Below are 15,921 nucleotides of genomic sequence, written 5' to 3'. Positions count from 1 at the left end.
GCTCTTTCTGTTTTATTTCATAGAAAGATTGCTAAACTTCCTGATATTCACTGTTTTGTTCAGGCTTTGGTTCGTATTAAGTCTGTTGTTAAATCAATCTCTCCTCCTTGGAGTCTTAATTTGGTTTTGAATGCTTTGCAGGCTCCTTCTTTTGAGCCTATGCATTCTTGGATATTAAACTACTTTTTTGGTAAGTGTTGTTTCTTTTGGCTATCTCTTCAGCTAGAAGAGTTTCTGAATTGTCTGCTCTTTCTTGTGAGTCTCCTTTTCTGATTTTCCATGAGGATAAGGCTGTTTTGCGGACTTTGTTTAAATTTCTTCCTAAGGTTATGAATTATAACAACATTAGTAGGGAAATTTTTGTTCCTTCCTTGTGTCCTAATCCTAAGAATACTCTTGAAAGATTCTTTGGATGTTATAAGAGCTTTGAAATTTTATGTCGAAGCTACTAAAGATTTCAGGAAGACTTCTAGTTTATTTGTTGTTTTTTCTGGTCCTCGGAAAGGTCAGAAAGCCTCTGCCATTTCTTTGGCATCTTGGTTAAAGCTTTTGATTCACAAGGCTTATCTAGAGGCGGGACGGTCTCTGCTCAGAGAATTACAGTTCATTCTACTAGATCAGTCGCCACTTCTTGGGCTTTTAAGAATGAAGCTTTGGTTAATCAGATTTGTAAAGCAGCAACTTGGTCTTCTTTGCATACATTTACTAAATTTTACCATTTTGATGTATTTGCTTCTTCTGAAGCAGTCTTTGGTAGAAACGTTCTTCAGGCAGCTGTCTCAGTTTGATTCTTCTGCTTATGATTTAAGTTTTTTTCTTGAAATTTATGAAAAAGACTTTTTTTTTTGTGGATTTATTTTTTTCAGCGGAAATAGCTGTTTTTATTTTATTCCTCCCTTTCTAGTGACTCTTCTGTGGTCTCCCACATCTTGGGTATTGCTATCCCATACGTCACTAGCTCATGGACTCTTGCCAATTACATGAAAGAAAACATAATTTATTTAAGAACTTACCTGATAAATTAATTTCTTTCATATTGGCAAGAGTTCATGAGGCCCACCCTTTTTAAGGTGGTTATGATTTTTGTATAAAAAGCACTATTTTATTTCCAGTTCCTCTTGTTGTATTCTTTTTTACTCCTTATTTTTTCACCCCACTACTTGACTATTCATTAAACTGAATTGTGGGTGTGGTGTGGGTGTGGTGAGGGGTGTAGTTATAGGCATTTTGAGGTTTGGGAAACTTTGCCCCTCCTGGTAGGAATGTATATCCCATACGTCACTAGCTCATGGACCCAATATGAAAGAAATTAATTAATCAGGTAAGTTCTTACATAAATTATGTTTTTTTCTTTCATGAGCATACAATGTTCAACAACTTTCTAAATTTACTTTTATTAACATTCTCTTTCTTCTTTTGGTATCTTTTGTTGAAAAGTCCGGATTGGCTTTCCCAAATAAGGCTAGTGGTAGGGAGAGCTTTGCCACTAAAAAATAATTGCAGCAAACAAGATTTTAATGTATTCAAAAAATCTTTACACTTTACTAATATGTTAATTTATTGAAAGACTTGAAAGGTCTTGTAATTACAAGGTGTTTTGGGTCCCTTTAAAGTACTATACTTAGAACGAATAACTTAAACGGTAATGGACTCTAAAGACAATACATAGAACACTGCTATGACGATGCTGTCCCCAACCAGCTATTGCCCTTATTTATTAATCTTATTGAAGCTGTGTAACTATATATAGTGATTTTGTATATCTTAGGATTTGGCACACTGGCAGGTCTTGATTTAAAGGAGATGAGTTTCTGTTTTTTTCTCTAACTGTTTTTTTTTTTTATCCCTTTAACAGATGTGCAAATCTTATGAAAATGGATAATCTTGTTTCAGAGCAGAATATTACCAAATAGAGTAGCGTGAATGTATGTGTGACTGAGGTACTCGTTATCCTCCTATGCACCATGAAGTAAGAAGGAGGAGCTCAGCGATTATGTACAGGGTAAATATTTTGTGTTCTTTCAGCTTCCAGCTACAACAGAAAGGACATTCTTCTCGTGTGATGCTTCCTGGGACAGGCTGCCAACTTCCTGACAGTATGAGAACTGAGTCCCTTCTGAGAGAGGAAAATATTCTAGAAAATACTTAGCTATTTTTATGATGGCTGTGACAGCAACATGGGCAAAGGTGACAGGTCTGAGAGCACTTACCATAGGTTGCAGTTTTCTTTGTAGGTGGCTCCCTTTGGAAAGTACTGTCCATTTCTGACACAAGCTGGAAAGGATTAGAAATCAAAGCTCAATCAGCATTTAAATGAGACAACTGAAGTATAATAACGTTGATTTAGGTTTACTAAAATAGAGTGGAATCTTTAGTGAGATAAGCAAATAATTTTATATTATTCGAAAAATAATAGCTCATTGCTACAAGTGTATTTATTTCTGTTGTAAATCATGGTTTCTCAACCGCGGTCCTCAAGGTTTTTATTATATCGGAACCAGAGCACAGGTGAAATAATCAGCTGATGGACGAGAGCAGGTTATTAACCATGGTTACTGATCAGTGTATTACTTCACCTGTGCACTGGCTCCGCTATAATGAAAACCTGGCCTGTTGGGGGTACTTGAGGATCGCGGTTGAGAAACACTGTTGTAGATAACTCATCAGTCTGAACGATTAAACCAACAGACATAGATGGAATAGTGTGAATACCTTATCTCATTGCCATGTGTAGCAGCATACTACTGTCATTATTACAAAGTTTGTCTTTATAAAATAAACTATAAGATACCCTTGGTAGTAGATGTTTTATTGTTCAGTAAACATGACTTACAAGGATCTCTATATTCTTAGTGAAAGAAGGCCATGGATAGATGCCAAAATGTATCCCAACATCTGTATTAGACTCCATTGTAATGTAGATCTATATCAGTCTGTACTCCAGTGCAAACCTTTATCCAGTTAAACCTCACTACTGTACTGAACTATATGAGCATTTAAAGGGACAGTGATTTAGTGATTCAGATAGGGCATGCACTTTTAAACAACTTTCCAATTTACTTCTATTATCAAATTTGCTTTGTTCTTTTGGTATATTTTGCTAAAAAGCATACCTAGGTAGGTTTTGCAGCAGTACTAGACTACTGGGAGCTAGCTGCTGATTGGTGGCTGCACATTTATGCCTCTTGTCCTTGGCTTACCTTCAACAAAGGATACCATGTCTCTTTAAATATAGTACTATATTAAATAGCACTCCAATACTGGCTTGTTTTGTATCTCGCTGCACCCAAATCAAACTGTGTTGCATTTATGAGCATTGTCAGCATTGCACTCTAAGGGGTAGATTCTTAACTCGTCTGCAACCTCTGAGGTGGCGGACCACAATCATCCCGATCATTGACACCCTGTTTGTGGCCGTGAATGTGCAGGGGGTGGCATTACACAAGCATTTCACCAGAAATGCTTGTGCAATGTTAAATGCTGACAGCGTATGCTGTCTGCATTTAGCGATTCCGGCCGGACATGATTCGCTGCAGCAAATCATGTCCATCCGGCATATGATAAATTGGCCCCTAATGCTTATCTTATTTTTTATTTTAACACAGTCTGACCAGTAAACCTTAGTGTCCCTCTAATCTTATGAGCCATTAGTTCTCTGGAGTAAGCTCTAATACTCAGAGAACAAAGCAGCAGATAAGTTCCTTTCATCAATCATATCCCTTCCCTTACAGCCTAGTGTCCTAGTCCACATACCTTTCTGGATAGGAATTGGTGGATCAATTCCAAGACAGAAACTCCAAAAGTCAGGACAACAATCAGACACTGTCCGGTTACAGAATATATCACAATAACAAATGGTGTCCAAATAGGGTACTGTGCAGTCATCTTTCCTTCCAGGGCAACAAGCATCATGCCTCTGACAGTATGAGCCACTTGCATCTCGGATTCCTTGAGTATGAAGTCCGGGGGACAACTCTCGTCGAGTGCGAGATTTATGGGAAGAGACATGTCTCATCTCCACTGAGAAGGCCACCAAGGTAAGCAATAGCAGGAGCTTCATCTCGCTATGAGGTTTTTCTGTAAAAAGAAGTCCTAGTGAGTATATAGTGAGATCAGATGGCATAGGCTGTACTTATTGAGTATACATGAGGATTGACTGTACCCCTTTATGAACATCATATTAACCTTTTATTGAGATGCTTTCAGTCATATCTGCAAATGCTTTTGGAGCAGAAGTCAAATGAGCAAGGTGGAAAAATGTTGCAGAACCTCAGAGTACTATATCCCTTGAATATGAATGGACAGTGGATTATGTTAACACTCTGCCAAAACACATCAATATGAAAATCTAAGACACCGAAAGGCAAACATTCCACTGAAAGTGAATAGTAGATATTTGTGAGATGATTATTTATTATTTTCAAATATTTATATAGCCCATGTAAATTATTGGTAAATGGATAAATGGTGTTCCTAGGAACTCATCCTCCTACACATTTCACTTTGGTCACTACAAACATCACCAATCTTTTATTTGAAAACAAAATCTCACACCTTATTGTTTCCTCCTTAAACTACAGTTTCTCAACAGACATTGTCATTTTTTGTACCCTTTTTTTATTGTCCAACAGAAGAGATTAAGGGGCCGATTTATCAAGGGCCGAATGGCCCCTGATGCCCCTGTTTCTGCGCGAGCCTTCTAGACCGCTGCTCCTTAACTGGTCAGCTGCCTCTGAGGCTGCGGACATCAATTCGTCCAATCCTATACGATTGGGCTGATTGACACCCCCTGCTAGCGGCCGCAAATATGTTAAATGCCGACAGAGTATATTGTCGGCATTCAGCGATGTCTGTCGGACATGACATTGATAAATCGGCCCATAAGTGTTAAAGAGGAGTTAAAGGGACATTAAATCCAAAACGTTTTTTTCATGGCTCAGATTAAACATTAAGTTTTATAAAACTTTCCAATTTACTTCTATTATGAAATTTGCTTTTTTTTCTTGATTACCCTACTGGGAGCTAGCTAAACACTTTGGGTGAGCCAACGATAAGAGGCATATATGTGCAGCCACTAATCAGCAGTTAGCTCCCAATAGTGCATTGCTGCTCCTGATCCTACCTAGGTATGGTTTTCAACAAAGGATACCAAAAGAACAAGGCTAAATTAGATAAAATAAGTAAACTGGAAAGTTAAAAAAATTGCAAGCTCTATTTAAATAATAAAAGTTTGGCTTTACTGTCACTTTTAGAAAGGATTAAGGAACATTTGGGCAACATTAGCACGTCTTCCTATTGAGCAAAAATTGTGTTGTCCTACATTCAATTGAGAAGCTGGAAAGTAATGTATGGGTTGTAGGTTTTCTTCAATATGCTGCAAGTTGACTAAGCTAGTGATGTGATTACTTAGAGCGCTGGGCACACTAATTTACAGATAGCCCTAATTATCCACACTTAGAGGGACACTCAAGTCAAAATAAACTGTTATGATTCAGAAAGAGCATGCAGTGGACCTTAACTTTGTCAGAAAAAAAATCGACTGCTTTTTTAGAATTCATAATAAGTGTTAATGCCTTGTATTTTTATTATGTACTTGTTACTTATGTAATTCTACTGCATTGAGTGGTCCATTAAGAGAGACAACAACATACTTTTGCTTGCTTATCATTAATAAAGTGACAATTTTTTATGTTATTCATACATTCATTTTGAATGTAACAATTTGGCAATATAGAACTTGGTTACTAATATATACTATGCATATATAAAACAACACTTTAGTATCCAATTAAAGTCATGTTTCTTACTTGCATCTAAAGAGAGATTATAAAATGTATTACAGATTTTTATTTTTTTAAATGTGTGTTCCAGTACTGAGGGAAATGTTTTGTGACCTTATGATTGTGGATTGTCTCCCTTTCCACTAATAGAACCATAGTCATTCATGCACTCTCTGTTATGACGTAATTCCATTAAATTTCACATGACATTAAAGAAATAGTCTAGTCAAAATTAAACTTTCATGATTCGGATACAGCCTGCAATTTTAAGTAACTTTCTAATTTACTCCTATTATCACATTTTCTTCGTTCTCTTGGTATCTTTATTTGAAAAAGCAAGAATGTAAGCCTGCCTATTTTTGTTTTAGCACTTGCAGATTGATAGCTACATTTAGACACCAATCAGCAAATGCTACCCAGGTGCTGAGCCAAAAATGGGCCATCTCCTAAGCTTACATTCTTGCTTTTTCAAATAAAGATACCAAGAGAACGGAGAAAAAAATTATAATAGGAATAAATTGCATGCCCTATCTGAATCATGAAAGTTTTATTTTGACTAGACTATCCCTTTAAAGTGAAGGTCAAGTTACTAATATTGCCCCATGGCATTGCATAGACATTTAAAAATTAAGAAGGGTTTAATTCATGAAGAGTTTTTTTACTTATTTACCACTGCGACGATAAGCACAGCTCTCCCGCCCGCCATATTGTCAAAATGATTGACAGATGACGATTTGTAAAATAACGAATCCTTGTTTCCCCCCGGGGCGTTCAGCCCCTTTGCTTAAACGTCACAGCCCGGGGGGAAACAAGAATTGGTTCTTTTACGAATCTGTCAATCAATTTGACAAAATGGCGAACGGGAGAGCTGCGCTTATCGTCTCAACGGTAAATAGGTAAAAATTCTTCAATATATATAAATTTAAAACTTTTCATGAATTAAACCCTTCTTAATTTTCAAATGTCTACTAATATTGCCCCACGGCATTGCATAAATTGACCTTCATTTTAAAGATATCTTGTTTTGTTTTTCAGAAGTTGTGCTCTATAGCAAAAGTATAGATACAATATTTAGTTAGTAGCTACCTTGCTGCCATGGCGAATATTTATAATAATTGGTTTATGAAGCAGTATATTAGCATTTAGTTATGTAGAGTTCTCCAGTCAGTGTCTTATTAATTTACACACACATTAGTTTATTGCTGTGTATTTTATAAACATGTTACTAGGGGGAAAAGCAGCCTGTGTTCAAAGGGCCATGATACCCAAATGTTGAAACACTTGAAAGTGATGAAGCATAGCTGTAAAAAGCTGACTAGAATATATTACCTGAACATCTCTATGTAAAAAAGAAAGATATTTTACCTCAAAAGTTTCAGCTTTTTACAGTTATACTGCATCAGCTTCAAGTGATTTAGCATATGAGTATTATGTCCCTTTAAGTAAAACAAGCTACCCTGTAAAGCATAACTACCCAGGCCACACCCCTAAAATCCTGGCCCTCTAATAGTTTGTGTGGCTCTCAACACCACTTAGCAGATTTACTAGATAAAATGTGGCAGAGAGGGAATTTATTTGTAACTTATTTATTTTCCAGGTAATAAAAACTAATGTTGCAACTTTAATGGCTACAATTTAAGAGTCAACTGTGTTCTCTGGTTAGCTAAGTTCATGAATTAAAGGGCAGTTTTATATCAATCTTGAGTAAATTTACTCTCTTTTGTATTCCACAAACTGTTTATAACTTAGATAGCAATAAACTGATTAAACTTCCAAATTGCATAAAGACTTTAGAGACATTCTATACAGTAAACTATATACATTATGGTATCATACACATTTGAATTTCAGCTTTATTAGCCAAGTACACTGCTTTATTAGCCAAGTGCCTGCCCAGGTAAATGACATAGTGCTGCCACCTCAACTAAATGCACTGCTCACTTTTACTGCTCCCTGACCAACTTAGGCTAGATCACCCCATGCTGGTAAAACTGAGTTAGCTCACAGGTACAGAGTTCACAGGTTACAGGTCAAAGAAGCGTCTTTGTTTTGTTAATTTCGCAATCCATTATTCTTCCACTGATATTACAAGTTGATCAAAATCGCGCTACCGCAATAGTCCATTCCACATAATCCATACCGCGATCTAAGAGCTCTTGTTAAAGGGACACTGAACGCAAATTTTTTCTTTCGTGATTCAGATAGAGCATGCAATTTTAAGCAACTTTCAATTTTACTCCTATAATCAATTTTTCTTCGTTCTCTTGCTATCTTTATTAGAAAAAGAAGGCATCAAAGCTTTTTTTTTGTTCAGAACTCTGGAGAGCACTTTTTTATTGGTGGATGAATTTATCCACCAATAATCAAGGACAACCCAGGTTGTTCACCAAAAATAGGCCGGCATCTAAACTTACATTCTTGCATTTCAAATAAAGATACCAAGAGAATTAAGAAAATGTGATAATAGGAGTAAATTAGAAAGTTGCTTAAAATGTCATGCTCTATCTGAATGAGGAAATAAAAAAATTTAGTTCAGTGTCCCTTTAAGTGTTTTCCAAAACTAAAAAGTTCCACAAAACACAACAAAAATACATTATTAAGCCCTAAACCACCATCCCCCCACAATGCAAACACTCAATAAACCTATTAACCCCTAAACCGTCACCCCCACAATGCAAAGTACCTAAATAAACTATTAACCCCTAAACTGCCATCCCCCACAATGCAAAGTACCTAAGTAAACTATTAACCCCTAAACTGCCATCCCCCCACAACGCAAACACTCAATAAACCTATTAACCCCTAAACCGCCATCCCCAACAACTCAAACAATCAATAAACCTATTAACCCTTAAACCCCCCCCCACAAATCAAAGTACCTAAATAAACTATTAAACCCTAAACCACCATCCCCCCACAACGCAAAGTCATAAACTAACAAATGTTAGTTGTGTTCAGCTAGCTTCCAGTAGTGCATTGGCGCTCTGGAGCTGATGTTAACTATGACCTAGATTTGGAGTTTGGCGTTAGCCGTGAAAACCAGCGTTAGAGGCTCCTAATGCTGGTTTTAGGCTACCGCCGGTATTTGGAGTCACTCAAAATAGGGTCTAATGCTCACTTTTCATCCGCGACTTTTCCATACCGCAGATCCCCTTACGTCAATTGCGTATCCTATCTTTTCAATGGGATCTTTCTAACTCCGGTATTTAGAGTCGTTTCTGAAGTGAGCATTAGACATCTAACGACAAAACTCCAGCCGCAGGAAAAAAGTCAGTAGTTAAGAGCTTTCGGGGCTAACGCCGGTTTATAAAGCTCTTAACTACTGTACTCTAAAGTACACTAACACCCATAAACTACCTATGTACCCCTAAACCGAGGTCCCCCCACATCGCCGACACTCGAATAATTTTTTTTAACCCCTAATCTGCCGACCGCCACCTACGTTATCCTTATGTACCCCTAATCTGCTGCCCCTAACACCGCCGACCCCTATATTATATTTATTAACCCCTAATCTGCCCCCCTCAACGTCGCCTCCACCTGCCTACACTTATTAACCCCTAATCTGCCGACCGGACCTGAGCGCTACTATAATAAAGTTATTAACCCCTAATCCGCCTCACTAACCCTATAATAAATAGTATTAACCCCTAATCTGCCCTCCCTAACATCGCCGACACCTAACTTCAATTATTAACCCCTAATCTGCCGACCGGAGCTCACCGCTATTCTAATAAATGTATTAACCCCTAAAGCTAAGTCTAACCCTAACACTAACCCTAACCCTAATATAATTTAAATCTAACGAAATTAATTAACTCTTATTAAATAAATTATTCCTATTTAAAGCTAAATACTTACCTGTAAAATAAATCCTAATATAGCTACAATATAAATTATAATTATATTATAGCTATTTTAGGATTTATATTTATTTTACAGGTAACTTTGTATTTATTTTAACCAGGTACAATAGCTATTAAATAGTTAAGAACTATTTAATAGCTAAAATACTTAAAATAATTACAAATTTACCTGTAAAATAAATCCTAACCTAAGTTACAATTAAACCTAACACTAGACCATCAATAAATTAATTAAATAAACTACCTACAATCATCTACAATTAACCTAACACTACACTATCAATAAATTAATTAAATACAATTGCTACAAATAAATACAATTAAATAAACTAGCTAAAGTACAAAAAATAAAAAAGAACTAAGTTACAAAAAATAAAAAAATATTTACAAACATAAGAAAAATATTACAACAATTTTAAACTAATTACACCTACTCTAAGCCCCCTAATAAAATAACAAAGCCCCCAAAAATAAAAAAAATGCCCTACCCTATTCTAAATTACTAAAGTTCAAAGCTCTTTTACCTTACCAGCCCTGAACAGGGCCCTTTGCGGGGCATGCCCCAAGAAATACAGCTCTTTTGCCTGTAAAAAAAAACATACAATACCCAAGCCCCCCAACATTACAACCCACCACCCACATACCCCTAATCTAACCCAAACCCCCCTTAAATAACCCTAACACTAAGCCCCTGAAGATCATCCTACCTTGTCTTCACCTCACCGGGTATCACAACGATCCGTCCAGAAGAGCTCCTCCGATGTCCTGATCCAAGCCCAAGCGGGGGGCTGAAGAGGTCCATGATCCGGCTGAAGTCTTCATCCAAGCGGGGCAGAAGAGGTCTTCCATCCGATTGAAGTCTTCATCCAAGCGGCATCCATCCGGAGCGAAGCGGCAGCATCCTGAAGACCTCCACCGCGGAACATCCATCCTGGCCGACGACTGAACGACGAATGACAGTTACTTACCTGATTTATTTTACAGGTAAGTATTTAGCTTTAAATAGGAATAATTTATTTAATAAGAGTTAATTAATTTTGTTAGATTTAAATTATATTTAACTTAGGGGGGTGTTAGTGTTAGGCTTAGCTTTAGGGGTTAATACATTTATTAGAATAGCGGTGAGCTCCAGTCGGCAGATTAGGGGTTAATGTTTGAAGTTAGGTGTTGGCGATGTTAGGGAGGGCAGATTAGGGGTTAATACTATTTATGATAGGGTTAGTGAGGCGGATTAGGGGTTAATAACTTTATTATAGTAGCGCTCAGGTCCGGTCGGCAGATTAGGGGTTAATAAGTGTAGGCAGGTGGAGGCGACGTTGTGGGGGGCAGATTAGGGGTTAATAAATATAATATAGGGGTCGGCGATGTTAGGGCAGCAGATTAGGGGTACATAAGGATAATGTAAGTAGCGGCGGTTTACGGAGCGGCAGATTAGGGGTTAATAATAATATGCAGGGGTCAGCGATAGCGGGGGCGGCAGATTAGGGGTTAATAAGTGTAAGGTTAGGGGTGTTTAGACTCGGGGTACATGTTAGAGTGTTAAGTGCAGACGTAGGAAGGGTTACCGCATAGCAAACAATGGGGCTGCGTTAGGAGCTGAACGCGGCTTTTTTGCAGGTGTTTGTTTTTTTTTCAGCTCAAACAGCCCCATTGTTTCCTATGGGGGAATCGTGCACGAGCACGTTTTTGAGGCTGGCCGCGTCCGTAAGCAACTCTGGTATCGAGAGTTGAAGCTGCGTAAAAAATGCTCTACGCTCCTTTTTTGGAGCCTAACGCAGCCTTTATGTGGTCTCTCAATACCAGAGTTATTTTTATGGTGCGGCCAGAAAAAAGCCGGCGTTAGTTTTTCGGGTCGTTACCGACAAAACTCCAAATCTAGCCGTCAGTGTTTAATCCCTGTAAAGGTTATATGCAAGCAATAGTGAAATAATATAATGCTATAAGATGTTATAACATTTTCATTTTGCACATTTATGTCTCTATAATAGGAAATACAATTGCAACTTTGAGGACATTTGGGTGATTTCCTGGCAAAGGGACCTCAGTGTCATGAAAAATGAAAGCTTAAAATTGTAACCCATGTTACTTAGTCATTAATGATATGCTGGGACCTCTTTACAGAAAGGGTGGTTGATTCATGAAATAAACTTCCATTAGATGTGGTAAAGACAAACACTGTGGAGGACTTTAAAAATGCCTGGAATATGCATAAGGCTACAAACTAAGCTTAAAGGGACATCAAACACTTTGAGATGTTAATATAAAATGATAAATTAAATATATAAATAAAGGTTTTCAATATACTTTCATCATTTATTGTTCTCCTTTTTCCTGTAATCCCATTCTGAAATTGTGAGCTTTTCAGTTCCTGTTAGAAATGGAAGTGCAGAACATTGTTATATTCCACACAGCCATTGTCTGCACACTCTAGTGACCTATTTATAACTGTCCCTAATTGGCCACAGCAGAGAAGGTAACCTAAGTTACAATATGGCAGCTCCCATTGTTTTATAGATATTAAAACTTTACACTTATTTTGTAAATATTTAAACAACTAATGAAACTTTAAAAAATACATTTACATGTTATTCTCAGACTAATATTTTCTTTAAATGTATCATTCTACCTAGCTTATACTTTATAAGCAATATGGGCAGACTTGATGGGCCTATGGTTCTTATCTGCCATCAAGATGTCATCTGTTCCTTTTTTTTTTTTTTTTGTTTTTTTTTTTTTTTGCACAAAGTCTTTTATCTTTTTAAATCATTGTGTCCCTCTTGAGTGTGTAAAATGTAGCCCCAAGGGAAACTAATTTATTTCCATTTTCACCTGCCATTCCTAATAATGTGACTTGCCCCCCACCCCTCATCATCAGGAAAGATTTTACATCATCTGTGATTATCTTACATCATTTTGTCAATAACTTCTATTGCTCCTGGGTATTGCAGTAGCTGAACAAACTATATATTATATAGGATTTCCGGACATTAGGTCGTTTAAATTTATTACGTGGGCAACAAAATTATTTTTTTCTTGATTTTTTTTGTTATTATTATTTATTTGTTAAGAGACACTAAACCCCCAAGGCTGTAAACATTTTTCAAAAAAGGAGCAACACCAGAACAAGAGGTCATGATCTCAAGCAATTATTATTTTTTTGTATTCAGGGTGTGGTTTTTTTGTTGTTGTTTTTATTTGTGATGTGATCTGACCTCTGCAGTGGCATCCCAAGTGAATTTGGGGTATTTTCATTTTTACCCAGTCCCCCACACTTCCAGTGTGAATAACCCGGCGTCTGCCTGAAGCAGTTCCCTATAACAAACTTGTGTAATATGCAGAATGACTTCTTCACAGAAAGGGTGCTTGATTAATGGAATAAACTTCCATTAGAAGTGGTAATGACAAACACTGTGGGGATCTTCAAGAATGCCTGAGATAAGCATAAGACTTTCCCACCAACTAATTAAGATTTTACTTTATAGGAAATGTGGACACATTTATTGGGCTATGGTTCTTATCTGACAAAATCTATATTTCTATGCTTTCAGCTCACATACAGCAGCCTCAACTTGGCCTCAGCAGGGAGATTAGATAAGAACAAGCTTTTTAAAATAGGGTAATTTTCAGCATGGTGGGGCCCAATAATTTATAGAAATTAAAATTGAAAGGGATATTAACCCCCCCCCCCCAAAAAAAAAAAAAAAATTCAGACAGTGAATACAATTTAAAAAACGTTTCCAATTGAATTCTATTATTACATTTGCTTTGTTCGCACGATATTCTTTGCTGATGAGATATCTAGGTAGGGGTCTGGAGAACCACATGGCAGGAAATAGTGCATCCATCTATTGCTCTTGTAAATTGATAACATTCTTGTCATATAGTGCTCCAGACACGTGCACACTCCTGAGCTTATGTCCCTTCTTTTCAACAAAAGATACAAAGAGAACTAAGGAAATTTGATAATATAAGTAAATTATAAAGTTGTTTAATGTATGCTCTATCTAATATCATTTAAAAAGAATACACCTGCATATTCTTCTCAGTCTAGTTTAGTCTTGAGTTGCCATACTCTGTAACACCTACAGTAAGAGATAAACTCTGTAACTGCACTAATTAGAGAACATAAATCTTAAATTAACCAAAGAGAGTCACAACTACATGATTGAACATTGATATACGATGTTGTTATGTTGAATAGTTGGTTTGTTGTGTAGTTTTATTTGTCCGTTTATTAAGTTAAAAAAGGAAATCTCAGAAGACATTGTTATTGATTGTAAAAACAGGAGCGAACATGGGACGTTTAGTTACAATGGACAATATAGCCTGCAAGAGATGATTCTGGTTGTACCCAAATGTTTCATTCCTGCTTGTAAACAACTGAGATGATAAACAAAAGAGATAAACTATGTAAAACGTATGCATAGTGATTTGTCACAAAAACATTAAGCCTATACCTTACAGTACAAATTGATAAAGGTGGAAAAGGGCCTTATTCCAAAGAATATTCCTGAATATTCAAATTCCTGAAGTTTAAAGAGATTCATCCACAGATTAAAGAGATGCTTTGCTTAACCGGTTCCATTTAAATAAAGAGAACGGGTTGTCATGCAAATCTTTGCCTCAGGACGACTCATTGGTGGTGTAGTGGGCTGTACTCACAAGGCTACATGCGAGAGCTGGTGATGTCACCACAAACATGAATAGTGACATCACAGAGGGGGCAGGACCTTTAAGTGACAGGCAGTAAAAGGAGCTGAATTGGGGGGGGGGTTGTCTAAACCCTTCCATCTCAGCTCCCTTGCTAGCCACAGACCTCCATGACCCCTCATCCCCTGCCACATACCCCAAACATTTTAAATATAACATAAAAACACCACATGGTTTTTTTGGGGGAATGCGACTTTATAGGCTCAATAAAAAAATCTGTTATGTCTAGAAACCCCTAATAAAGTTTATCATTTGCGTGGATTACTCACTGAAATATGACTTGCAATTGTGTTAAAATGTAAGCAGCAAAAAAAAAAAAAAAAAAAGCTTGAATTAGCTTTGAACAGGGGTGTGAAAAAAGCTTAGCAGCAAAGGGGTTAAAATGCTTAGCTGCAACGTTTGTCAAATGATCTAGTTTTACACCACATCACCCTAAGAAAGTGCACACCCACTGCTCTGCATAGGGCATATTGATCTAGGCTGTATGCAGCGCAGCAGGTGCATGCACTATTAATACTATGGGGCGGTTAGTATGACATCTGATTGGCTGTATCATTTGCCTTTTTAAATCTAGCTTGAATACCTGTGAGGTGCACCCAATGGGGTATGGCACTAGCTGCTGGGATTACATAGGAGGCAGGTGAGCATTTTATAGTATATGTTGCAGTGCTTTTAAAGAATTCCAGCAGCATTGTAAGTATAGTGTGCCTTTTAAGGTGAGTCACAAAAAGATGGGTTTGTAGCTGCAGCAACAGAGAGAAGAGCATGCTGGAAGTTTATTTTGGTGGGGTATTGTGAAGAGAAACCTTTAGCTTTGCTGAACAAGTGAGATAGGAAAAAGCTCACAGTTAACAAAAATGGTAGATTACACTCTGACAGAGCCTGGAGTGTGCAGATATGAGTGTATGTAAGATTATTGTGAATTTTGCTAATGTCAATATTTTTTTTTCTGTAGCACAGGAGGAGCCAGTGTGTAACCTGGGGAAAGCAAAATGCTCATTACAGGGTCTATGAAACAATAATCACACTCCTGTCTACCTTATTCTACATCTAACCTAATGTCTGCCTCCTTCCAGTTACCCCATGCCTCATGCCTAATCAGGCAGAATTTAGCTTATCATGCTTCACGTAAATCATTACTCATGCTCATTAGCTGTCTGTTTTTATGGGGGTCTGTGAATCAATGATGCATGCTCTCTCTCCACAGATGAGGTTTAATGACATAAGACCAATGGTCTATTTCGTTTTTGTACTGCCCTAGGTTTGAGAAATCTGCTGCTCTCAAGCCTACCCCCCAGCAATTTTAGTTGATATTTGCCTCATACAGTTTTCATAACTGGAGGCTATAGAAACATGGAGGGGTCATACACATCTACTAGATAACTGATTTGTAATAAAGTTAATATGTTAAAGCATTTGAAGAGTATAGGAGTGGAATGGTATCATGCCACACCCACCAACATTTTCTGCCTGCCCTGTAACTTGCTGCCCTAAGTACAGGTGTCGTTGGCCTAAGACAAAATATGCCCCTGCATAAGGCATTCAAGGGACATTAAACTGGCTGG

At 37.3% G+C, this 15,921-nt stretch overlaps 1 protein-coding gene across 1 annotated transcript in view; it reads right to left on the bottom strand.

Annotated features, from left to right (window-relative positions):
• Nucleotides 1-15,921, bottom strand: part of TINAGL1 (tubulointerstitial nephritis antigen like 1) — a 138,059-nt gene that overhangs the window by 102,239 nt on the left and 19,899 nt on the right. The window contains exons 2-3 of the mRNA XM_053707228.1: nucleotides 3,754-4,077; nucleotides 2,211-2,274 (exon numbers count right to left, since the gene is read on the bottom strand). Of these exons, the coding sequence (XP_053563203.1) occupies nucleotides 2,211-2,274; nucleotides 3,754-4,060 (371 nt within the window). The 5' untranslated portion in view covers nucleotides 4,061-4,077. The remainder of the gene's footprint in view (nucleotides 1-2,210; nucleotides 2,275-3,753; nucleotides 4,078-15,921) is intronic.

This window comes from Bombina bombina, chromosome 3 (genome assembly GCF_027579735.1).
Source record: "Bombina bombina isolate aBomBom1 chromosome 3, aBomBom1.pri, whole genome shotgun sequence".
NCBI lineage: Eukaryota > Metazoa > Chordata > Amphibia > Anura > Bombinatoridae > Bombina > Bombina bombina.
This window is presented reverse-complemented; position numbering and strand designations above follow the sequence as displayed.